This window comes from Gorilla gorilla, chromosome 1, assembly GCF_029281585.2.
Source record: "Gorilla gorilla gorilla isolate KB3781 chromosome 1, NHGRI_mGorGor1-v2.1_pri, whole genome shotgun sequence".
Lineage (NCBI taxonomy): Eukaryota > Metazoa > Chordata > Mammalia > Primates > Hominidae > Gorilla > Gorilla gorilla.
This window is the reverse complement of record NC_073224.2, coordinates 230,832,584-230,858,578: the sequence shown is the minus strand read 5'-3', so window position 1 is coordinate 230,858,578 and position 25,995 is coordinate 230,832,584. Positions and strand designations below refer to the sequence as shown.

Genomic DNA, 25,995 nt, shown 5'->3' with positions numbered 1-25,995 from the left:
GGTCAGCCAGTACGCCTACCTCAAGGGGCCATTTGTGCATTCAACCTAAAACTCTACTTTTAATAAGGAAGACGGATCGGACTGGAGCAAGACAGGGGCTACCACAGTACCTCTGATGAGATACAATGAGGGCTGAACTAGGCACTGTCCCAAGGAGACATTTAAGGGATTTTTAGGGGAATAGATGGGACCTCCACCTCCTGAGTTCAAGCGATTCTCCCACCTCAGCCTCCTGAGTAGCTCAGACCACAGGTGCATGCCACCCATTCCCGGCTTTTTTTTTTTTTTGCTGGAGGCGAGGTTTCACCATGTTGCCCAGGCTGGTCTTGGACTCCTGAGCTCAAGTGATCCACCTGCCTCAGCCTCCCTCAGAGCTGGGATTACAGGCATGAGCCACCACGCCCGCCCCAGTTCACGGTAGTCAAATGCATGCTACGGCACCATCACATACGAAGGTGCAGCTCCACCACTCGCTATCCTAAACTTAGCCTCTCTCAAACTCAAACAACCTCATCCGTTGCAGGGAAGACCTCTCAGAATTGCCTTTCACATCCCAGTTCCTTTCTGCCTGCTCCCTCCCACTCAATTCAGCTGGCTCTGTTAGGCAAATCTACCTAAAACCCTGCTTTTATCAAGCTGAAAACACCCAACCAGGTTTCCCAGACAACCTCTCCAGTTAGGCTCTCCTAGGAATGGGCCAAATCCTTCCCAGTCTCTTTCCCCAAACCTTCATTCCCCTAGGAGATCATCTAAAATGGTCAAAAGGAACTTTACTTAAGAAATTTGGGGGGCAGGCCTGGTAGGTCACATCTGTAATCCCAGCACTTTGGGAGGCTGAGGTGGGTGGATCACCTGAGGTCAGGAGTTCGAGACCAGCCTGGCCAACACGGTGAAATCCTGTCTCTACCAAAAATACAAAAATTAGCTGGGAGTGGTGGCGTGTGCCTGTGGTCCCGGCTACTTGGGAGCCTAAGGTGGGAGAATCACCTGAGCCTGGGATGTTAAGCCTGTAGTGAGCCATGATCATGCCACTGCACTCCAGCCTCTGTACTCTGGGCGACGGAGTGAGACCATGTCTAAAAATTTAAAAAAAATTTTTTTGAGGAATTTTTAAAGCAAAACATAAAAATATGAAAAATGGATGAACCCAACAAAGTCTAGATTTGACTTCTGGATATCCAAAGTCACGTGCAGGGTTCTCAGCTGACAGCACTTTGCCCTCACTTTCCTCATCTGTGCCTTTGACAAACCCCAGCTTTAGGCTGGCCCTGCTGTTCTTTCAAAGTCTTCTTCCTAATCTGAGGATGGCCCCTCCTACACACGTCTCCCAGCTCTCAGGGGACCCTGCCCTTATATTGCAAGTGTTTCCTTTGCTCCTTACGTATAACAGCTAAGGTTCTCTGATTGTAAGCAACAGAAATCCTTTCTAGGTAACTTAGCAAAAGGAAACTGATTGGGAAACTGTCAGGAACTCATGGAACTGACTGTAGGCCAGAGAAAGGGACTTGGAAACAGGTGGAAGCCAAGGCGGCTGGAGACCAGGAAACAGGAACCGCAACAGTCCCACTGCAGAACAGCCTGGACAGACAGACCCGAACTGCAACTCTTCTTAGCATCGCTGTTGCTCCACTCACCATTCAAACTTCAGGGAGGGGCACCTGTTCAGCCTAGCTCACACTATCCACACACTTGGCTAGGGGAAGCTGGGTAACAGGTTGTAGATCCACTGATCTGTGCCCAATGGGAAACAGATCACGGGGCTGTAAAGAAGAGAAAATGGGCCGGGTGTGGTGGCCCACACCTGTAATCCCAGCACTTTGGGAGGCCAAGGTGGGTGGATCATCTGAGGTCAGGAGTTCGAGACCAGCCCGGCCAACATGTTGAAACCCGTCTCTACTAAAAATACAAAAATTAGCTGGACATGGTGGCAGGCACCTGTAATTCCAGCTACTCAGGAGGCTGAGGCATGAGCATCGCTTGAACCTGGGAGGCGGAAGTTGCAGTGAGCCGAGATCACGCCACTGCACTCCAGCCTGGGCGACAGAGTGAGACTCCATTTCAAAAAAAAAAAAAAAAAGAGAAAATGGACACTTGCTAAGCAGCGACTATCCACTCCTCTCTGCTCCACTTGGCCTTGGTGCCCACACTCAACAGCTGGGTGTCCGGGCTGTCCCTGATGTTTGGTGACCTCTGGCTTTCTTGCTTACTGGTCCAGGCTAGTTTCTGGAATGAGCTCATATGTGTCTCTAATCAGTAGTTTTTTCGGGTTACCTTTTTTTTTCTTTTTTTTGGAGACAGAGTCTCGCTCTGTCACCCAGGCTGGAGTGCAGTGGCACAACCTCAGCTCACAGCATCCTCCACCTCCTGTGTTCAAGTGATTCCTGTGCCTCAGCCTCCCGAGTAGCTGGGACTACAGGCGCACACCACCATGCCTGGCTAATTTTTGTATTTTTAGTAGAGACAGGGTTTCACCATGTTGGCCAGGCTGGTCTCAAACTCCTGACCTCAAGTGATCTCCTCGCCTCAGCCTCCCAAAGTGCTGGGATTACAGGTGTGAACCACTGCACCCGGCCTAGGATACCTTAAATATATGTAACAATAACCACAGACTCCAAGAGTTACGCTCTTGCAAGTTCCTCACTGACTACAGCAGTGGCTCTCAAATTCTAGTGTGCCAAAAATGGTCTGTGAAGCTTGTTAAAAATGTGGTTTCCAAAGCTCCATCCCCAGAAATTCTGACTTGGTGGTTCTAGGGGCAGAGCCCAGTGATCTGCATTTTGAGCAAGCACTGCCAGATGACTCCAACACAGACAGTCTGCAGACCTGGGAAGGTGGCCCATCGGGGGTTTGCAAACCTAGCTGGCTGGTATGGATTTCTCAGGTGCCACTCCTGGAGGTACAGACTAGGCAGCTGAGCATGGAGCTCAGGAACCTGCACTCTACACCAGGGCCCCAGGTGATCCAGACATAGCATTGGAAAACCCCATGCATCCATTCAGCCTAGCAATGGAAACCATGTGGACTCAAGTTGACTTCAACCCTGTGCTCCTCTATACCCCACGCCACACAAGCTGACCTGGTCACCTACCCTGGGAGGCCCTTCCAGTTCCCACCTCTGCTCCCACCTCTCCCCTCTCTTCACTGCCTATGCAAACTCCACCCACCCTTTACAGGGCTCGAGCCCTGTAAACCACTGTAGAACCACTTCTGGGCTATCTCAGCCCATTCAGTGTTGCTACAAAGGAAGACCTGAGGCTGTGTAAGTTATAAAGAAAAAAGGTTTCTTTGGTTCACACTTCTGATGGCTGGAAAGTTCAAGGTTGGGCATCTGCATCTGATGAGGGCCTCAGGCTACTTCCACTCACTGCGGAAGGCCAAGGGGAATCGTGTGTAGAAATCACATGGTGAGGGAGAAAGAAAGAGAAAGAGAAAGAGAGAGAGAGAGAGAGAGAGGTGAGCGGGGGAGGAGGAGGAGCAACCACAGGCTCTTTTTAGCAACGAGCTCTTGTGGGAACTAAAAGAGTGAGAATTCACCCACTACCCCCCACCCCCCACCTCACTCCCATAGCCAGGGACAACATTAATCTATTCATGAAGGATTCACCCCCTGTGACCCAAACACCTCCCATTAGGCCCCACCTCCAACATTGGCATCAAGTTTCAGTTAGGGGCACCATGGCTCATGCTTGTAATCCCAACACTTTGGGAGGCCAAGGCAGGTGGATCACTTGAGGTCTGGGGTTCAAGGCCAGCCTGGGTAACATGGTGAAACCCTGTCTCTACTAAAAATACAAAAATTAGCCAGGTATGATGGCACAGGCCTGTAATCCCAGCTACTCGGAAGGCTGAGGTGGGAGAATCGTTTGAATATCTGACGCAGAGGTTGCAGTGAGCTGAGATCCCACTGCTGCATTCCAGCCTGGGTGATGAAGTGAGGCTCCATCTTTAAAAAAAAAAAAACTTTCCACATGAGGTTTGGAGGGGACAAACATCCAAACTGCAGCACTTGCCTCCTTAGCCCACACCATCGTTGCCTCTGTCACTTGGGGCTGAACTACAAGTTTCCTAGTATCCTTTGCCAATCTTGGTTTGGCCCTCTTACCTACATTATCAGTGGCTTTGAAAACAGGAACCAACTTTTACACTTTTTTTTATCATCTCTGGAAAACCTAGCATAGCTACCTAGTATTTAATCATTACTGATCCCAAACTCTTCCTGGGTGGTGTCTACATCCAAAATGGGTCCATTCAAGTCAATCACGGTTAATAAGAAGCACCTGTCCTAACATTCAGCTACTTACTTAAAATTGTTACTCAATACATTATTGCCTTCGATTAAGCTGAAGCATGTGAAATGTCATTTTTTTTTCAAATACCTTAATATTTCACCATTTAAAAAAATTGGGCCAGGCGCAGTGGCTCAGGCCTGTAATCCCAGCACTTTGGGAGGCAGGCAGATCAACTGAGGTCAGGAGTTCAAGACCAGCCTGACCAACATGGAGAAACCCCATCTCTACTAAAAATACAAAATTAGCCAGGCGTGGTGGCAGGCGCCTGCAATCCCAGCTACTCGGGAGACTGATACAGGAGAATCACTTGAACCCAGGAGGCAGAGGTTGCGGTGAGCTGAGATCGCGTCATTGCACTACAGCCTGGCGACAAGAGAGAGACTCCATCTCAGAAAAAAGAAAAAATTGGCCTGGTGCGGTGGCTCAATCCTGTAATCCTAGCACTTTAGGAGGCTGAGGCAGGGGGATCTTGAGGTCAAGAGTTTGAGACCAGCCTGGCCAATATGGTGAAACCCTGTCTCTACTAAAAATACAAAAATTAGCCGAAATCACTTGAACCCGGGAAACGGAGACTCCATCTCAAAAAAAGAAAAAAAAAAAATGGAGGCCAGGCGCCGTTGCTCCACCTGTAATCCCAGCACTCTGGGAGACTGAGGCAGGTGGATCACCTGAGGTCAGCAGTTTGCGGTCAGCCTGGCCAACAAAGAGAAACCCTCCCTCTACTAAAAATACAAAAATTAGCCGGGCGTGGTGGCGGGCGCCTGTAATCCCAGCTACTCAGGAGGCTGAGGCAGGAGAATCGCTTGAACCTGGGAGGTTGCAGTGAGCTGAGATTGCGCCACTGCACTCCAGCCTGGGCGACACAGCGAGACTCTGTCTCAAAAAAAAAGGCAATTTCATGCAGGTCAACCAATTCACTGCTGCAAACACAAGGTCAGCTCAGTTACATGTGCTAAAAAAGCAAAACTGGGCAGTGAAATGCAGCCGTTAACCCCACTGGCCACCCTCAGGGCATGTGAATCACATTCATAACAAAGAATACAGACAAGAGTATCACAGGGCTCCTGGGTGGGCTCTAACTGACTATCAAGGAAAACTAAGTTCCCATTCTTGCCCCGAAACTTCTTTTGGATTCTATTTGTATCATTATGGTTCAACCAATCTTGTAAAACATCCATACTTAATCTGGAAAAGCAGGAAAGAGATTGCTAGAACACCACCACCTCCTAGAAGGAGGAGCTCTGAAGAGGAAGCAAGGAGAGGAGGCACGGCTTCTGACAAGAACAGAATGCATCATCTTCAAGGCCCCAACCCTGTGGCCCACACATGAGGCTCAAGCTGGTAACTCTCCACGAAATATATAAAATGTAAACAAAATAGGCCGGGCACGGTGGCTCACGCCTGTAATCCCAGCACTTTAGGAGGCCAAGGCGGAGGATCACTTGAGGCCAGGAGTTCGAGACCAGCCTGGCCAACATGGTGAAACCCCATCTCTATTAAAAATACAAAAAATTAGCTGGCTCGTGGTGGTGCACGCCTGTGATCCCAGCTACTCGAGAGGCTGAGGCATGAGAATGGCTTGAACCCGGAAGGCAGAGGTTGCAGTGAGCCGAGATCGCGCCACTGCACTCCAGCCTGGGTGACAGAGCGAGACCCTGTCTCAAAAATAAATAAATAAATAATAAAACGCAAAAATTGTTTTCTGACCCATGACTACTCAGGCTTTCAGCAGATTAAGGAGAAGGTGCAGAACAAGAAACTGAATCATTTAAATTTCCTAAAACACTTGACAAATACCAAGACTCTGTATCAGAATTTCACCCCAAGGAAACAATCCGGGCGAGACTGGATCTTCATTGTGAATGTCTGATTAGTGATGACTTACAAGGAGCTTCAATGACTAAGCTCCCAGCATTGCATGTGCATTCATTTCAGAGCTCTGACAAGTGAACTCCTGTGGCTACCCACACACACACGCCTTGTAGTGGGATCACACTATGAACTGGAATGTTCACACAGTGAGCTGGGCCCAGAGGCGGCTCTGTCACTTATGAGCTGTGTGATCCTGGGTAAACTCATCTCCTCCCTCTACAAATATCTATGGAGTGACTGTGTCCCAGGCACTGACGGAGGTTTTGGGGATAAAATGGAGAACAAAGTAGCTTCTGCTGTCACGCAGCTGGCAGACACGCTGAGCCTGGTTCCTCACCTGGAGAACAGGGACAGTGGGCATGTCTACTGCATAAGACTGGAGAAGAGAGGCTGGGTGCAGTGGCTCACGCCTGTAATCCCAGCACTTTGGGAGGCCGAGGCGGGCAGACTGCCTGAGCTCAGGAGTTCGTAACCAGCCTGGGGAACACGGTAAAACCCCGTCTCTAATAAAAATTACAAAAAATTAGCCAGGCATGGTGGCATGCACTTGTAGTCCCAGCTACTCAGGAGGCTGAGGCAGGAGAATTGCTTGAACCCAGGAGGCGGAGGTTTCACTGAGCCGAGATTGCACCACTGCACTCCAGCCTGGGCAACACAGCAAGACTCCATCTCAAAAAAAAAAAAAAAAAAAAACTGCTGAAAAGAATCGGAAAAAGTAACCCACACCGGGCCCTCAGAGCAACCTCTGCCACACTGCAGGCACTCAATAAACGTTAGATGCCACCACCATCACCACCTCCTCCTCAACATGGTGCGAAATTAAACTCAATGTCATCACCCAAATCAATCTAAGATGAAAATAAGGCTCCAGGTCTAGCCTCTGTCTTATCCAAAAAATACTTAAGAAAGTCTGTAAGAAAATGCAACACTATAACGACTTTTGTAGAAAGATGAAAAAATATTTCTCACAAAATGTTAAGTGAAAAAATATTTTTAAAAGATTCTATTAGTAGTAACAGCAGCGGCAAACACTGTAGGTAGTAATTACTGTACCACCCACTGTTTAAAGCTCTTCACATGTATGAATAAAGAAGCTAACATTCCCCCAAACCAATGAGGTCTGTGACATTAATGAGGTCTGTGACATTTTATCCTTTTACAAATGATGAAACGGAGGCACAGAAAGGGTAAGTAATTTGCCTAAGGCCACACAGCCAATAAGTAGCAGAGCTACGATTCACTCACTGGTCCCTCAGCTCTAGGGTCTCTGTTCCTGACCTCCCTTGCTCAGTCTCATAGGGTCCTGTTCTGTGCTGGGTGGCACCATGGGGGCGGGGTTGTCCTGGACGGCACCATGTGGGCGGGGTTCTGTGTTGGGCAAAATCATGCTGGCAGGGTTCTGTGCTGGGTGGCACCATGGGGGCGGAGTTCTATGTTGGGCGGCACCATGGGGGCGGGATTCTGTGTTGGGCGGCACCATGGGGGCAGGGTTCTGTGTTGGGCGGCACCATGGGGGCGGGGTTCTGTGTTGGGCGGCACCATGGGGGCGGGGTTCTGTGTTGGGCGGCACCATGGGGGCGGGGTTCTGTGCTGGGCGGCACCATGGGGGCGGGGTTCTGTGATGGGCGGTACCAGGGGGCGGGGTTCTGTGATGGGCGGCACCAGGGGGCGGGGTTCTGTGATGGGCGGCACCAGGGGGCGGGGTTCTGTGATGGGCGGCACCATGGGGGCGGGGTTCTGTGCTGGGCGGCACCATGGGGGCGGGGTTCTGTGCTGGGTGACACCATGGGGTTGGCGTTCTGTGTTGGGTGGCACCATGGGGGCGGGGTTCTGTGCTGGGTGGCACCATGGGGGCGGGGTTCTGTGCTGGGTGGCACCATGGGGGCAGGGTTCTGTGCTGGGTGGTATCATGGGGGCGGAGTTCTGTGTTGGGTGACACCATGGGGGCGGGGTTCTGTGTTAGGTGGCACCATGGGGGCGGGGTTCTGTGTTGGGTGGCACCACGGGGGCAGGGTTCTGTGTTGGGTGGCACCAAAGCAACAGAAGAGAGAGGGAGGGAGGAAGCAACACAGGGAGAAAGTAAAGGAGGAAGGGAAACAGGGAGGGAGGGAGGGAGGGAGGGAGGAAGGCAAGAAGGGAGGGAGGAAGGCAGGAAGGGAGGGAGGAAAAGGGGGAAGGAGGGAAGAAGGGATGGAAGGAGTTGGGGGGGAACAGAAGGAGGGAATGAGGGAGGGAGGGAGAAAGGGAAAAAGGGAGGGAGGGGGAGGGAGGGAGAGAGGAAGGAAAGGACAGAGGGAGGAAGCAAAGGAGGGAAGGAGAGAGAGAGGAAGGAAATGAGAAGGAGAGAGGGACGGAGGGAGAGAGGGAGGGAGGGAGGGAAGGAAGGAGGGAGGGAGGGAGGTAAGGAGGGATACGGCTGCAGGTCAGGTGCTCCCTCCCCCCCATGCAGCTGCCCACTCCTCCAGCAGAGGACCCCACGCTTCAGTCAAGGGGATCAGTTGCACTCCTGTGTGTATACTAAAGGACTGAAAACCTATGTCCACACAAAGACCTGTACAGGAATGTTCACAGCAGCATGACCCATAATAGCCAAAAAGTAGAAGCAACCCAAATGTCCATCAGTGGATAAACAGAGAAACAAAATGTGATCTACTCATAGAATGAAATAATATCCAGCAACAAAAAAAGGAATGAGGGGCTGCTAGGCACCTAATATAGGTAAACTGTGAAATCACCATGCTGGGAGACGCCCATCACAAAAAGCCTTACAGTGCATTTACATGATTATCCAGAATAGAGAAATCTGTAGTGGTAGCCAGGGCTTGGGAGTGGAGGAGACTGAGGGATGAGTGCCACTTGGTGCAAGGGTTCCTTTTTGGGGTGATGAAAATGTTCTGGAGTTAGACAGTGGTTGGCAGGTGCATGGTTTTTGGAACATTCTAAAACTCAATGAGCTGTACACTTTAAAAGGGTGATTTTTTGGCCGGGCGCGGTGGCTCACACCTGTAATCCCAGCATTTTGGGAAGCCGAGGCGGGCAGATCACGAGGTCAGGAGATTGAGACCACGGTGAAACCCCATCTCTACTAAAAATACAAAAAATTAGCCGGGCGCGGTGGCGGACGCCTGTAGTCCCAGCTACTCGGGAGGCTGAGGCAGGAGAATGGCGTGAACCCGGGAGACAGAGCTTGCAGTGAGCCGAGATCATGCCACTGCACTCCAGCCTGGGCGACAGAGCGAGACTCTGTCTCAAAAAAAAAAAAAAAAAAAAAAGGGTGATTTTTGTGGCATATGAATTATCTCCAAAAAAGAAAAAAGAAAGAAAAAATATTATATGAGTAACGGTGCTTCCCCCATGAAAATATCCAAAAGGAAAATATTGACTTATCTATCCACTATGGCAAATACAACCAAGTTACCACTATAATTGGATTTAAATTGCTTTTCTATACAGTTAAAATACATATCACAACATATAATTTTTGTACATCAGTAAAAAAAACCTGAGAATCTCTAAAAAATAAACTTGTATAAGTATTATTTCATCTAGAATATCTTAAGTTTGAGAAATACACAATAAAATTAAATACAATAAGAAAAAATATTTCATTGATAAGACTTTTTCTTTCAAAGTTAACACTCGGCGTACATTTCATTTCCTACTTCCTTGTGAACTTCGTGCAGTTAAAGACGTAGCTACGTCATCGTAGCAGGCAGCTGTCCCGCCTGGGCTGGAGCCCTGCCTCTGCACCCCCGACCAGCTACACGCCCAGAGCAATAGCTTAACTATTCTGTGCCTCCGCTTCCTGCCTTTAATGCAGAAAAGCGTATTTATTATCTTATGGTTATTGAGGATTAAATACAAATTTATATTTGTACAGTACTTATAGTAGTGCCTGGGACATTGCTATGCATGCTTTATAAGTGCATGCATTATTGGCTGGGTGTGGTGGCTCACGCCTATAATCCCAGCACTTCAGGAGGCCAAGGCGGGCGCATCACCTGAGGTCAGGAGTTCAAGACCAGCTTGGCCAACACGGTGAAACCCTGTTTCTAATAAAAATACAAAAATTAGCAGGGCATGGTGGCGGGCACCTGTAATCCCAGCTACTGGGAGGCTGAGGCAGGAGAATTGCTTGAATCTGGGAGGCAGAGGTTGCAGTGAGCCGAAATTGCACCACTGGACTCCAGCCTGGGCGACAAACTGAGACACCGTCTCAAAAATAAAACAAAACAAAATAAAATAAAATAAAATAAAATAAAATAAAATAAAATAGTGCATCAATTATTAACAACATAGTAAGATCACACTGCACGAACAACAGGACTGCTGATACTTCACAAGGCAAAGGAGGACCCGAGGGAGCAAATACAGAAGCCTGGACTGCAATCACTTCTTGAAATGCATAAAACATCAGTAATGTATATAAAACTGCTCAAAAACATAAACTAAATAATTCTGTTAAAATGATCTATCCACTAGCACTTTGCAAGGCCAAGGCAGGTGGATCACCTGAGGCCAGGAGTTTGAGACCAGCCTGAACAACATGGTGAAACCTCGTCTCTACTAAAAATACAAAAATTAGGACGGGCATGGTGGCTCAAGCCTGTAATCCCAGCACTTTGGGAGGCCAAGGCTGGTGGATCACAAGGTCAGGAGTTCGAGACCAGCCTGGCCAATATGGTGAAACCCCATCTCTACTAAAGATACAAAAATTAGCTGGGCGTGGTGGTGGGCACCTGTAATCCCAGCTACTCGGGAGGCTGAGGCAGGAGAACTGCTTGAACCCGGGAGGCAGAGGTTGCAGTGAGCTGAGATTGCACCACTGCACTCCAGCCTGGGTGACAGAGCAAGACAGTTTCAGGAGAAAAAAAAAATCTGGGGGAAAAAGCAAAAATAATCACCCTGGCAACTGGACAAATGCTGTGTGTGTGTTCACGGCATGGGGTACTGCCTCTACTGTCCTTTTCATCAGAATTCTCTCTGAAAATTAATAAACACACAAAACAACTTGGGAGGCTCTATCTTTACAGCACAAGCTGGTTCACGGGTGACTGTGCTGAAAAAGTGATGTGGCGCCTAAACAGAATGAAGTACAAATTTATTTTTCAAATAGTTCTTCAGAAACAAACTCATGTTTATTTCCTTCAACTTACTATAGTAAAATTAACATTGTTTCATACAAATTCATCCAATTTTTCTTATTTGTCCCTAGACAAATAGAACACTTTTTTTTTTTTTTCTGAGACAGAGTCTCACTCTGTCGCCCAGGCTGGACTGCAGTGGCGCAATCTCGGCTCACTGCAAGCTCCGCCTCCTGGGTTCACGCCATTCTCTTGCCTCTGCCTCCGGAGTACCTAGGACTACAGGCGCCCACCACCACACCTGGCTTTTTTTTTTTTTTTTTTTTTTTTTTTAAGTAGAGACGGGGTTTCGCCATGTTAGCCAGGATGGTCTCGATCTCCTGACCTTGTGACCCACCCGCCTCAGCCTCCCGGAGTGCTGGCACAGGCATGAGCCACTGTGCCCGGCCAGAACACTCTTTAATACGAGAAGTTTTTGTTTGTTTTGTTTTTTGAGATGGGGTCTTGCTCTGTTACCCAGGCTGGAGTGCAGTGGCACAATCAAGGCTCACTGCAGCCTCCACCTCCTGGACTCAAGCAATCCTCCTGCCTCAGCCTCCCACAGTGCTGAGATTACAGGCGTGTCACTGTGCCCAGCCATGCAGGAGAAGATCTGATCTGGAAAAATATGCGAAAACAACTGTTAAAAATTAACTTTACAATGTCAACTCCAACTGTGAGGCAGAAAAAAGGTGGCACAGCCCATTCTCTACCAGTTAAGGACCCAACGTGAAGCCAGAACGGCTCTGACTTGGAAAATGCTATTAAGTATTAGCAATGTACACGGTTATTACAGTATGAAAATCTCCAAAGCAATGCTACAGGTTTGTCTCTATAAAGACAGAGGCTACAATCTCATGTCTTTAAAATTCACTGAAGGTAAAATCTATGCCAAAAGCATTCCTCTATAAAGACCGCTCAACTTCTTCAAGTAAGTCTTCTCAGGTCATTGAAATCTAGGTAATGCAAGGAACCCCTGGCGCTGTGATTCTCCGGCTCCATGCCACTTGAGGACCAGCAGCACCAGCAGCACCTAGGAGCAGGTGAGAAAGGCAGAATCTCAGGTCCTCCCAGACCCGCTGTCTCTACATTCCTCAGGTACTCCGTGTGCACCCTAGAGCCAGGGATGCACTGATCTAGGTGTTATCTGGCTACATTAAGATAAAGAAAAAAATTATGCAATTAAATTAAACAGTTTGTTTTTCAACTATAAGAACAGGCCTTTTTGTCAGCTACCCCAACTATTAAAAGGAAAAAAAAAACATGGTACAAAGGACGCTACAAATAACCCTCAGCTATGGAGACATTTTCAGAAACGCTCAGCATTATCCAAATGGGATGTGCAGAATGCTTCCTGACCAGGCCCGATTCATCAAGAGTCAATGAAAGCCCCGTTCCTACCTGCAAATCGCAGAGGCGCATCTTTATCCAGCGCGATCAGTGGGGGGTCGAGGAGCACCGTGTTGTCATTCTCTGTGACTATGCCGTGGTAGGTGGGCTCCAGCCAGGGCTTGTGCTTGTTAACTGCGTTTAAAACAAGAGAAAAAAATAGACAAGGTTAGAAATATTATTTTCAACTCCACTACTTTTGAAGACACACATCTGCTATTAAAATAATAAAACTCTCATTAGGCTTGAAGACAGTGCTCACAGTTCTGTCGCAAAATTTGGTATCAAGACCCAAATGAGATGAAATTCTAAATTCCAGAATAAGTCATGTAGAAATTATCTGAATCCATGAAGCAACCAGAAATAAGAAATAAATTGCTCTAGAAATCAAGAAAAAAAAAAAGACTGATGGCTACAGGAAGACTATCTCTGTTTTCAGCCTATCACTGAAAAGTTACAAAGAAAGGTATTTTCATTTCTTTATGATTTTTTGAGACAGAGTCTTGCTCTGTCACCCAGGCTGGAGCACAGTGGTGTAATCATGACTCACTGCAGCCTCAACCTCCCAGGTTCAGGTGATCCTCCCACTCAGCCTCCCAGGTAGCTGGGACTATGTGTGTGCACCACCATACTTGACTTATTTTTTTTTTTTTTTTTTAACTCTCTGTACAGACAGGGTTTCACCATGTTGCCCAGGCTGGTCTTGAACTCCCGGGCTCAAGTGATCCGCCTGCCTTGGCCTCCCAAAGTGTTGGGATTACAGGCGTGAGCCACGGCACCTGGCCCCAGTATTATTATTATTTTTTCTTTTTTCTCTGTTGCCAAGGCTGGAATGTAGTGGTAGGATCTCAGCTCACTCACTCATTAAACCACCGCACCCAGCTGCCCAATATTAATTTTAAATTTGTATTACAAACAATAATGTAAAGCAAAGATGCAAAACACAATAAAGTATTAAAATAAAACTCAATGCAGAATTTCAGAAAAACCCACCACTTGACTGAAAACAAGAGTGTTTAAGAATAATCCATCCGGGCGTGGTGGCTCACGCCTATAATCCCAGCACTTTGGGAGGCTGACGAGGGCGGATCACCTGAGGTCAGGAGTTTGTGACCAGCCTGGCCAATATGTTGAAACCCTGTCTTTACTAAAAACACAAAAATTAGCCAGGTGTGGTGGCACACAACTGTAATCCCAGCTACTCGGGAGGCTGAGGCAGAAGAATCGCCTGAACCTGGGAGGTGGAGGTTGCAGTGAGCCAAGATCACGCCACCGCACTCCAGACTGGGCGACAGAGTAAGACTCCGCCTCAAAAAAAAAAAAAATAATAATCCACTTTGGAGTTAGGCTTGGGGTCCAATTCCAGTCTTCCTCTATTATGAGCTGTGTGACCTTAATTAAGTACATTAACTTATTACCGGAAAAGGGTCCCAATCCAGCCCCCAAGACAGTGTTACTGAACTTCATGCAGTAAGAATTCGGGGCAAGTCCACAGAGTCAAGTGAAAGCAACTTTATTAAGAAAGTGAAGGAAGAAAGAATGGCTACTCCACAGGCAGAGCAGCCCTGAGGGCTGCTGGTCGGCTATTTTTATGGTTATTTCTTGATTACACGCTAAACGAAGGGTGGATTATTCATGAGTTTTCCCGGAAAGATATGGGAAATTCCCGGAAAACTCCCCATTTTAGACCACATACAGTAACTTCCTCACGTTGCCATGGCATTTGTAAACTGTCATGGTGCTGGTGGGTCTCTTAGCATGCTAATGTATTATAATTAGTGTATAATGAGCAGTGAGGATGACCAGAAGTCACTTTTGTCCCCATCTTGGTTTTGGTGGGTTTTCCTGGCTTCTTTATGGCAACCTGTTTTATAAGCAAGGTCTTTGTGACCTGTGTCTTGTACTGACCTCCTACCTCATCCTGTGACTTAGAATGCCTTAACCTCCTAGGAATGCAGCCCAATAGATCTCAACCTTATTTCACCCAGACCCTATTCAAGATGGAGTCGCTCTGGTTCAAATGCCTCTGACAAACTGATCTCAAGTTCCTCGTTCGTAAACCAGGGACACCCCCACCCTCCTCACGGTGATGGCCCGGATCACTGGAGAAGTGCTATCTTGTCCCTTCTTGATTGGGACTCTACCAGAACTGCTACTTTTGCTTTTCTGGCCGCTGCTGACCTCACTTCCCTGAGAAGATGATCATTTAGCCCCTGTCTGCTTTGCTTTGCCTGGGGCTCAGCTCCTAAGTGTCGATGTCAGACGTCCTCCTGGTGGCCATGAATCCCTCCCTGAGCCTGCAGTTATCTCCACACGCACACGGGGGCCCTGTTCCACAGCTCAAATCTTTCCATTTTCCTTTTATGTTCACCTTAAGAGGGTTAACAGCTTCCATTATAACCTCAGAGTATGAATGAACCAGGGGACTCCTCGATTAAGCTGATCTGAAAAGATGGAAAGAAATGGCTTGAAAACGTTGTTTCCAAGTAGACGGGGCCTACTTATTGAATGACCCACTCAGGTTCTGTTAAGCGTGAGTCAATCCAGAAGGATCTTCGTGCAACATTCCAGGATGTGATGCTACCTCTGCTGTACCTGCACTTTCCCCAGAGTGGCACCCGGGGAGGGGGGTCATGCTCACGTGTAAGGCTCAGAGTAGGCGTGTGAAGGCTTGCATCTGGAAGGCAGACAGACCAGAACAAAGCTGCCTCCTCTCTTTTTTTTTTTTGAGATGGAGCCTTGCTCTGTCGCCCAGGCTGGAGTGCAATGGCGCGATCTCGGCTCACTGCAACCTTCGCCTCTCGGGTTCAAGCAATTCTCCTGCCTCAGCCTCCCGAGTAGCTGGGACTACAGGCGTTCACCACCACGCTCAGTTTCTGTATTTTTAGTAGAGATGGGATTTCACCACGTTGGCCAGGCTGGTCTACCAACTCCTGACCTCGTGTTCCGCCCACCTCGCCTCCCAAAGTGCTGGGATTACAGGAGTGAGCCAATGCGCCAAGCCGCTGCCTCCTCTCTAATTAATGAAACATTTACCAGACATTTGTACACACCACATCCAAGCCAAGAGCAAATCCTTCTGGCTTCACTTCCTAAATAAATCCAGACCCCGGGGAGTTGTTGTTTAATGGGTATAAAATTTCAGTTTTGTGAGATGAAAGGAGTTTGGAGGTTGGTTGCACAATAGTGCGAATGTACTTGATGCTACTGAACTGAACGCTTCAAAATGGTAGACGGGAAAATTCTGCTGTAGTTTACATTTAAAAAAAAATCCACATACACACAAACTCAGACACAGCCATTTCTTATCCTCCTTCCTGAAAGGTCACAAAAGCCAAGTAACAAGCCTCCCTGTCCTTATCCCGGCACTTACTCGGCAGCCAGAGGGAAGCTTCTACAACAATGGGTCTTCAACTCTGGGGTCTCAGAACCCCTGTACACCAAAAAGTTACTGAGGGACCCAAATAGCTTTTGTTTAAATGGATTGGTCAGTCAGTTGATTATCCATCCATCCACCCACCTATCTCTATCCATCTATCTATCTATCCATCCATCTATCAGCATTTATCTATCATCTATCAGCATTTATCTATCTATCATCTACCAGCGTTTATCTATCTATCTATCTATCTATCTATCTATCTATCTATCTATCTATCTATCTATCAGCATTTACTACACTGAAAATTAAAACCAGTCCAGGAGCAGTGTCTCATGCCTGTAATCCCAGCGCGTTGGGAGGCTGGCCACACAGATCACTTGAGGTCAGGAGTTTGAGACCAGCCTGGCCAACATGGTGAAACCCTCCTGTCTTTACTAAAAATACAAAAATTAGCCGGGTGTGGTGACACGCACCTGTAGACCCAGCTTCTCGGGCGGCTGAGGCAGGAGAATTGCTTGAACCTGGGAGGTGCAGGTTGCAGTGAGCCAAGATCGTACCACTGCACTCCAGCCTGGGCGACAGAGCAAGACTCTGTCTCAAAAAAAAAAAAAAAAAAAAAAAAAAAGCCTGGGAGCGGTGGCTCACGCCTGTAATCCCGGCACTTTGGGAGGCCAAGGCAGGCGGATCACTTGAAGTCAGGAGTTCAAGGCCAGCCTGACCAATATGGTAAAACCCTCCTGTCTTTACTATAAATACAAAAATTAGCTGGGTGTGGTGGCACACGCCTATAGTCCCAGCTACTCAGGAGGCTGAGGCAGGAGAATCACTTGAACCCGGGAGGTAAAGGTTGCAGTGAGCCAAGATCTCGCCACTGCACTCCAGCCTGGACAACAGAGCGAGACTATGTCTCAAAAAACAACAACGACAACAAAAAAGATAATTTTAATACTTATTAACTCATTTAAAAACCAAACACATTATATAATACATTCACATAAACAATATTTTTATGAAAATAACTTTTTGAAAACAAAGCTTACTAAGAGTGGCAACAGTTTTCTGTTTTTGCAAATCTTTGTTGTCCACTTTCACTGAAGACACCTGGGTTCTCGTCTCTACCCCCGCTCCCCCTGCACTCAGCCTGCTGCCTTGCTCCCCTTCACATAGTCTCTAGAAAATGCCACAGTGCAGCCTAAGAGGATGAGAAAATGGCAAATAATGTCTTAATATTGTTACAGTTCTGCCCTCTCGCATCCTGCCAGGGTTTCAGGGACTCATTATCTCACTCGGGCGCTGTTGAAAAGGTCCTTCCTGCTGCTCTCACCAACCTCGCTCTGTCCCTCTGTTCCAAGACCTGGGGAGAAGACGGCAGGGGAGGGCACTGGAGCCCAGTGCCCAATGGCCTGGGTGGTCCTGCCTGGGCTCCAAAGGGCCCGCAACCTCAGGGCCTTCGCTTCCTCATCTAGAAAACGGGGACAATAATAGTCCCCATCTCATAGGTCATTGTGTGATTAAACATGCAATCACAGTTCATTACATATAAAATGCTCAGAAGAGTGTCTGGCACTCAGTAAGTAGCAAAAGGTGGTGGTGTCATTTCTCCTCCCCAACACACCCACACACACACACACACACACACACACACACACGCAGACTGTGAGAAAGTGGCCTTTTCATTTTCTAATTCCCAGTACCTGGAATTATGCTTAGCACACATGCAGGAACTATTTGGGAAATGAGTATATAAGAAACCTCGAATGCACAAATCAGATCAGTTGCCCTGATTTATTAATTCTCTCATGGAGAAGATAGCTTTGGAGCTGGGAATTCGAAAGATACTGCGAAGGTGTTTTATTTTTGTTTGTTTCTCCAGGTGGATGTTCTGAGCAAGAGAGCCAGAAAATCTAGAGACAACGCATGAAACCAACAGGTCAAAAGACATCAGTCTGGAAAAGGTTAAGTTACGGAAGGTTAGATTACAGAGGGACTTAATATGAAATCAAACCCAGACCATAAAGACCAAAAATAAAAGTGTCTTTGAAATCTGTCTTCTCCCCCCGTCCATGGGCTGCTCTGAAACAAGAGACTGGCTAAGAAGAGAATAAGGGGCCGGATGCGGTGGCTCACGCCTGTAATCTTAGCACTTTGGGAGGCCAAGGCGGGTGGATCACCTGAAGTCAGGAGTTCGAGACCAGCCTGGCCAACATGGTAAAACCCCGTCTGTACTAAAAAAAAAAAATACAAAAATTTGCCGGGCGTGGTGGCAGGCGTCTGTAATTCCAGCTACTCAGGGGGCTGAGGCAGGAGAATCGCTTGAACTCAGGAGGCAGAAGTTGCAGTGTGCCAAGACCGTGCCATTGCACTCCAGCCTGGGAGAGAAGCGAGAGACTTCATCTCAAAAAAAAAAAAAGAAGAAGAAGAAGGCTGGCTATGGTATGGCACCTTTCTCCTGCAAGCCTCCCTGGAGCAGCAAGGGGTCTGCCGGCGGGAGGTACGTGTGAGGCTGTCTGTGGGAGCTTTACGCACAGACTGCACCAGCATCAGGTCTGAAACGGCTCCCTGAGAGAATAACTTGACTTTGCAATCAGGTTGAACGCTTTATCTAACCACTGAAACTCAACATCCTCTCCAGATTATCTTTTTAAAAAAATTTTTAGGACGGGTGCAGTGGCTCATGCCTGTAATCCCAGCACCTTGGGAGGTCAAGGCAGGCCAATCACCTAAGGTGAGGAGCTCAAGACCAGCCTGGCCAACATGGTGAAACTCTGTCTCTAACAAAAATACAAAAATTAGCCGGGCGTGAAGGCAGGTGCCTGTAATCCCAGCTACTCAGGAGGCTGAGGCAGGAGAATCGCTTGAACCCAGGAGGTGGAGGTTGCAGTGAGCCAAGATTGCACCACTCCAACATGGAGAAACCATGGAGTTTGACTCCAGCCTGGGCGACAAGAGCGAAACTCTGTCTCAAAAAACAAAAAAAAATTTTTTTTTAGTTGAGATGAAGTCTTGCTATGTTGCCCACGCTGGTGTCAAACTCCTGAGCTCAAGCAATTCTCCCACCATGGCCTCCCAAAGTGCTGGGATTACAAGTGTGAGCTACAACATCCAGCTCAGGTATCTTTGAAAATAAACCATGCTATGATGTAGGCTGGAAGAAGCTTAGAGTTACAGATGTAAGATAGGCCATTTTAAAGAAAGGACTCCAAAAACTCCATTGTTTGTTACCAATCTTTCACTTTCTTTCTTTTTTTTTTTTTTTTTGAGATGGAGTCTCACTCTGTGGTCCAGGCTGAAGTGCAATGAATGGTGCAATCTGGGCTCACTGCAACCTCTGCCTCTCAGGTTCAAGTGATTCTCCTGCCTCAGCCTCCTGAGTAGCTGGAATTACAGACGTGCATCACCACACTCGGCTAATTTTTTTGTATTTTAAGTAGAGACGGGGTTTCACCATGTTGGCCAGGCTGGTCTCGAACTCCAGACCTCAGGTGATCTGCCTGCATTGGCCTCCCAAAGTGCCAGGATTACAGGCATGAGCCACGGCATCCGGCCTCCAATCTTTCATTTTAAAGCAAAAATTGCTAGTTCAATTTGCCACTAATCAAATTAATATTTGATTCCAATTTGGCTTCATACTTTAAGGTTTTATTAATAAAATTACAAGCATTATAAATATTAAAACTAAATATTCTTCTAATATTTGAGTCCATAAAACTCCTGAGACTTAAACTAAATGAATTTATGTCTTTATTTAACCCAACGGGGACGTAAAAATACCAGGCAGAGCACATTACAGAAAACCCATGATGAGTAGTAACATAAAATGTGTGTTTCTGCTGCCCGAATGGAAAGGCCTGCAGCTGAAATGGCTAACGGTTCAGTGGAAAAATAACTGTGTAACTATGTTCCCAGTATGCCAATTTTATAATTCAAATTTTCTAAATCGCTCTTAAGCTGGCAGTAGAATGAGATCTGGCCAGTTCCAAAGACTGAACTTTTAAATATTTAATGAGTGATATTTTTAATATTTCATCACATTCAATTTGCATTATAAAACATTTATAGAAACAAGTGACCGATGTTTCTGTCACCACCACAAAAAAATGGCAAAGACAAGAGACTACTGGCCGCAAGTCTAGGAACATGTCACCTATGTCGGAAGTCTATACCTGATTCATTTCATCACATTCTAGGAGGTTTTAAAAAACAAACTAAACTGCTTCTCCTGCCTCCCTTGGCCTCAGCCATGGCGAGTAGCCGTGGCAGCGAATCCGAATGCGGTGCGGGAGACCATGGACAGGATGCTGAATAAACTGTGTGTTGTGCACCTGCATCTTGACTTTGATCCATCACATGAGGTGTGGAATTTTCCACTGTGGTGTCATGTCGGTGCTTAAAAAGTTTCGGATTTTGGAGCATTTCACATTTCAGGTTTTGGGATTAGGAGTATCTAACCTGTACTAATCACACATTCTGCTTGAGATTTCAAGAATTTAGAATGCTGGCTTAGATATGGAAACTCCTATTTGTGTACGGCTTTGTGAACAAGAAATTAACCCAGAAGCTTTATCATCAGCTATTAAGGAGCTTCGCAAGGCTACTGAAGCACTAAAGGCTGCTGAAAATATGACAAGCTGATTTTCTGGGGAAATTCTGACGAGATATGTCAAGCTCTGCAAGAGGATTTAAAGATTGCACTGCAGTCGAGAATGTACGATACTGAATGCAGCAGTGTAGAAAATTTTTCCTTTTTAAAACAATTATAAAACCATAGCATTATAAATCAGTGGAAAGTGGCTTACAGACAGAACTATCAGATGTGTTTACATCACATCTTATTCTTCTTTTTTTTTTTTTGAGGCGGAGTTTCGCTCTTGTTGCCCAGGCTGGAGTGTAGTGGCGTGATCTCAGCTCACTGCAATCTCCGCCTCCTGGGTTCAAGTGATTCTCCTGCCTCAGCCTCCCAAGTAGCTGGGATTACAGGCGTGCACTACCACACCTGGATAATTTTGTATTTTTAGTAGAGATGGCGTTTCTCCACGTTGGTCATGCTGGTCTTGAACTCCCGGCCTCAGGTGATCCGCCCACCTTGGCCTCCCAAAGTGCTGGGATTACAGGCGTGAGTCACCGCGCCCAGCTTATTCACTTTTTTTAACGGCTCTAATGCTTCCACATCGCCATGTTTATATTTATGTATTCTTTATTTATAGCTTTGATAGCTTTAATTTTCTAAGCAGTCTATCAGATGTGCACATCTGCTATGCCTGTAGTGGAACCCATCAGTAGTAATGTGTAGTAGTTGTGACTTGTTGACATTTCCACTATAAATTTTAACTTTGAATTGTTTATGCATTATAACTGTGGATTTATATTGTATTGGGCTGAAAGCTGACAGAATTTCAGCCACTATTTGTGAATTTTGATTTAGATTCATTATGTATGTCGGAATCTTGTTTTTTAAAATAAGAGCATGGAAAACATTTCTTGCAATCTGATCTTTAGAAAAGATTACTTAGTTTTTTAAACAGTTTGTTGGGCAGCTAATAATGTGAACCAGGTCATTTTTGTATTGAGTAAAAATTTAAACTTCTAGAAACTTAGATTTTAAAAGTAATGACAATGCTTAGGTTAGTATTATTTGCAATTCGAATCATTTACATCTAATGAGAATGTTTTCTTAAAGTTTTATACCCTATAAATGGAGGCCTAAAAAAATGTGTAAAATGAAACATAGCAAACATGCCAAACTCCTGTTTACTTTTCTTACATAAAAGTAATTTGAGTCCTTGACTAATAAATCTTGAACAGTTATTTAATAAGTTATCAGGTAAGTAATGTGTTTCAAAAAAAACTAAACTTTGAATGTATTAATTTAAAACAATGCAAAAGCAAAGCTGGCAATCAAACCTATAAGTGCAGGCTGTAGCTAGGCACACACCTATCATTTCAGGATATGACTCATTTTTTAGGGTTATGGTAGATTTCAGTCATTAGAAATTATTTGATTTTTAAGTCAAGATAAAAAAATACAATAACCAACTTTAGGATCAACATGAATATAAGCTATGCTGCCCCAGCACATCCCAACTCTGTGGGCTAAAGAGAGGCTAGACCCGGGCCGGGTGTGGTGGCTCACACCTGTAATCCCAGCACTTTGGGAGGCCAAGGCAAGCAGATCACCTGAGGTCAGGAGTTCAAGACCAACCTGGCCAACATGGTAAAACCCCGCCTCTATTGAAAATATAAAAATTAGCCGGGCGTGGTGGCACACGCCTATAATCCCAGCTACCCAGGAGGCTGAGGTAGGAGAATAGCTGGAACCTGGGAGGCGGAGGCTGCAGTGAGCTGAGATCGCGCCATCGCACTCCAGCCTGGGTGACAGAGCGAGACTCCATCTCAAAAAAAAAAAAGAGAGAGAGAGGCTGGACCCATGCCTAAGTCTCACAAGTAACAGGGATTTCAGCAGGTTGGTTGCAGAGCCCAGACGTCAACCACAGGTCCCAGGGTGGCCCTGATATCAATCAACCCAGTACACGAACAGTTCCTTTCCAGTTTATTCACTAATATGGATGGTTCCCCACTTACAGTGGCTCAACTTAGGATTTTTAGACTTTACAAAGATGGGTTTATCAGAACATAAACCTGATTGTAAGTAAAGAAGACTCTGTAACTAGAAATCCACGGTTTCCAGCCAGGCGCAGTGGCTCACACCCATAATCCCAACACTTTGGGAGGCCCAGGTAGGAGGATTGCTTGAGCCTAGAAGTTCGACACCAGTCTGGGTGAAAGGTGTGATCCCGTCTCTACAAAAAAATGTTTTAAAAAATTAGGCTGGACACAGTGGCTCACGCCTGTAATCCCAACACTTCGGGAGGCCAAGGCAGGTGGATCACCTGAGGTCAGGAGTTCGAGACCGCTTGGCCAATGTGGTGAAACCCTGTTTCTACTAAAAATACAAAAATCAGGCCGGGCACAGTGTCTCACGCCTGTAATCCCAGCACTTTGGGAGGCCGAGGCAGGTGGATCACCTGAGGTCAGGAGTTCGAGACCAGCCTGGCCAACATGGTGAAACCCCGTCTCCACTAAAAAAATACAAAAATTGGCCAGGCGCAGTGGCTCACGCCTGTAATACCAGCACTTTGGGAGGCCAAGGTGAGATGGCCTGAGGTCGGGAGTTCAAGACCAGCCTGACAAACATGGTGAAACCCTGTCTCTACTAAAAATACAAAAATAAACCAGGCGTGGTGGCGGGTGCCTGTAATCCCAGCTACTTGGGAGGCTGAGACAGGAGAATTGCTTGAACCTGGGAGGCAGAGGTTGCAGGGAGCAGAGACCACACTACTGCACTCCAGCCCGGGCAACAAGAGTGAAACTCCATCTCAAAAAAAATAATAATAATACAAAAATTAGCTAGGCGTGGTGGCAGATGCCTGTAATCCCAGATACTTGGGAGGCTGAGGCAGGAGAATTGCTTGAACCAGGGTGACAGAGGTTGCAATGAGCCAAGATTGCGCCACTGCACTCCAGCCTGGGCGACAGAAGCGAAACTCTATCTCAAAAAAAAAAAAAAAAAAAAAATTAACCAAGCGTGGTGGCATGCACCTGTAACCCCAGCTACTCAGAAGGTTGAGGCAGGAGAATCTCTTGAACCTGGGGGGCAGAGGTTGCAGTGAGCAGAGATTGTGTCACTTGCACTCCGGCCTGGGTGACAAAGCTAGATTCCCTCTTGAATAAAAAAAAAAAATTAGCTGGCATGGTGGCACATGCCTGTACTCCCAGCTACTCGGGAGGCTGAGACAGGAGGAATGTTTCAGCCCAAGAGTTACAGGCTGCCGTGAGCCAAGATCTCACCACTGCAGTCCAGCCCCAGGGAGAACAAGACTATCTCTAAAGAAAAAAGAAACCCACTGTTTCAAACAAGAGTGTGATGTGTGCCTCTTATCATGACACGTAGGTTGGTCACGTCTGCCCTTAAAAAACAACAGCTAAATATTTCAAGAGACTGTTGGCGTCTCACCTATAAATCCTAGATGATGTTACAGGTTTCATTTGCAGATTCAACTTTTAAACCTTGGTCTATCATAAGAACCTGCAATTAAGGAACACTGCCAGCAGGTGGCGACAGGTGCCCTTGCATGCTCCAAGTTCTCAGGCTTTGATTTTAAAATCCTGCTAGTTAATTTCCAAAGGCGAGCTAGCAGGCCCTTGTTAAAGATGACATGGGTAGAAAAGTATCTTAAACTCTAAGTTTAAAATCTCCAGCTGATTCTTTTTTTCCTCAAAAAAGCATTTGGAACAGGTAAAATATTCACAGTTTTAAAATCAAAATATAAAAAGGCATCATCTCTGGGTCTCTAAGTATTGTCCCTAGTCATAAATTCTTTTTTTTTTTTTTTTGAGTCTTGCTCTGTCACCCAGGCTGAAGTGAAATAAAACTACAATGTGTGCCACCACTCTCAGCTAATTTTTGTTATTTTTAGAGGAGAGGGGTTTTCACCATGTTGGCCAGGGTGGTCTTGAACTCTTGACCTCAGGTGATCCACCGTGCCTGGCTAATTTTTGCATTTTTAGCAGAGACAGGGTTTCACCATGTTGGCCAGTCTGGTCTCAAACTCCTGGCCTCAAGTGATCCGCCTGCCTCAGTCTCCCAAAGTGCTGGGATTACAGGCGTGACCCACTGCACCCAGCTGCAAAACAGATTTTTTAATTACTCTTATTTTTTTTTCCAAAGACTGAACATTGCCAAAGAATCTCTGTATGCACAGGTTTAAGGATTTCTTCATCAGAATCCCAAACAAACTAAATTTTAAAGTGTTGATTGAAACACCAAATACATAGCTTAGACATTATTTAGATCAGGGTTTCTCAACAGCTGGACATTCTGGGCCAGACAATGTTTAGCTGTGGGGCTGTCCCGTGCATTGTGGGATGTTCAGCAGCATCCCGTCCTCAAAACCACTGGATGTCCGCAGCCTCCCCACCAAGATGTGCCAGCCAGAAGTGTCTCCAGACATTCCCCAAGATCCCCTGGGGGCAATCCTCCTCCCTCCTCCCTTGAGAACCACTGACTGACATCCACCCCGTTAAGGAAAACCAATGATGTCTACATGAAAATCACTTGTACACTTTAAAAGAGGCACTTTAATAATTTGTGCATTACATTGATGTGAATTTCTTTTTTTTTTTTTTTTCCGAGTCAGGGTCTCACTCTGTCTCACAGGCGTGGGACACCCCACCCAGCTTGAAGTTAATTTTTAAAATAAAAACACATTAAGGCCGGGCACGGTAGGTCATGCCTGTAATCCCAGCAATTTGGGAGGCTGAGGTGGGTGGATCGCTTGAGTTCAGGAGTTCGACACCAGCCTGGGCAAAATGATAAAACCCTGTCTCTACAAAAAATAGGAAAAAATTAGCCAGGCATGGTGGTGCACTTGGGAGCTACTTCGGACCTCCCAGCTACTCGGGAGGCTGAGGCATGAGAATCGCTTGAGCCTGGGAGGTGGAGGTTGCAGTGAGCTGAGATCACACCACTGCACTCCAGACTGGGTGACAGAGCGAGACCTGCCTCAAACAAACAAAAAACACACACATTAAGTGTCAAATAAATTCTTAAGCTAACAGAACAACTGAGTTTTTTAATAGACAGTGAAACTTTCCCTGCATTTATTCACTTTTCCCAGGACAAGCATCATACCACCACATACTGTTACACACAATGTAGCTGTTCTACAAAAGGTAAGGCTGGGCGTGGTGGCTCACGCCTGTAATCCCAGCACTTTGGGAGGCCGAGGCAGGCTGATCACCTGAAGTCAGGAGTTCGAAACCAGCCTGGCCAACATGGCGAAACCCCGTCTCTACTAAAAACACTAAAAATTAGCCAGGTGTGGTGGTGGGCGCCTGTAATCCCAGCTACTCGGGAGGCTGAGGCAGGAGAATTGCTTGAACC

The 25,995-nt window shown here is 46.6% G+C and overlaps 1 protein-coding gene across 8 annotated transcripts in view; it reads right to left on the bottom strand.

The window, feature by feature from the left end:
- The window catches only part of CLSTN1 (calsyntenin 1), a 96,135-nt gene that overhangs the window by 31,385 nt on the left and 38,755 nt on the right, over positions 1-25,995 (bottom strand). For all 8 annotated transcript variants that reach the window (XM_019010740.4, XM_019010749.4, XM_004024615.5 and 5 more), the window contains exon 2: positions 12,686-12,808. In XM_019010740.4, coding sequence (XP_018866285.1) covers positions 12,686-12,808 — 123 coding nt within the window. The remainder of the gene's footprint in view (positions 1-12,685; positions 12,809-25,995) is intronic.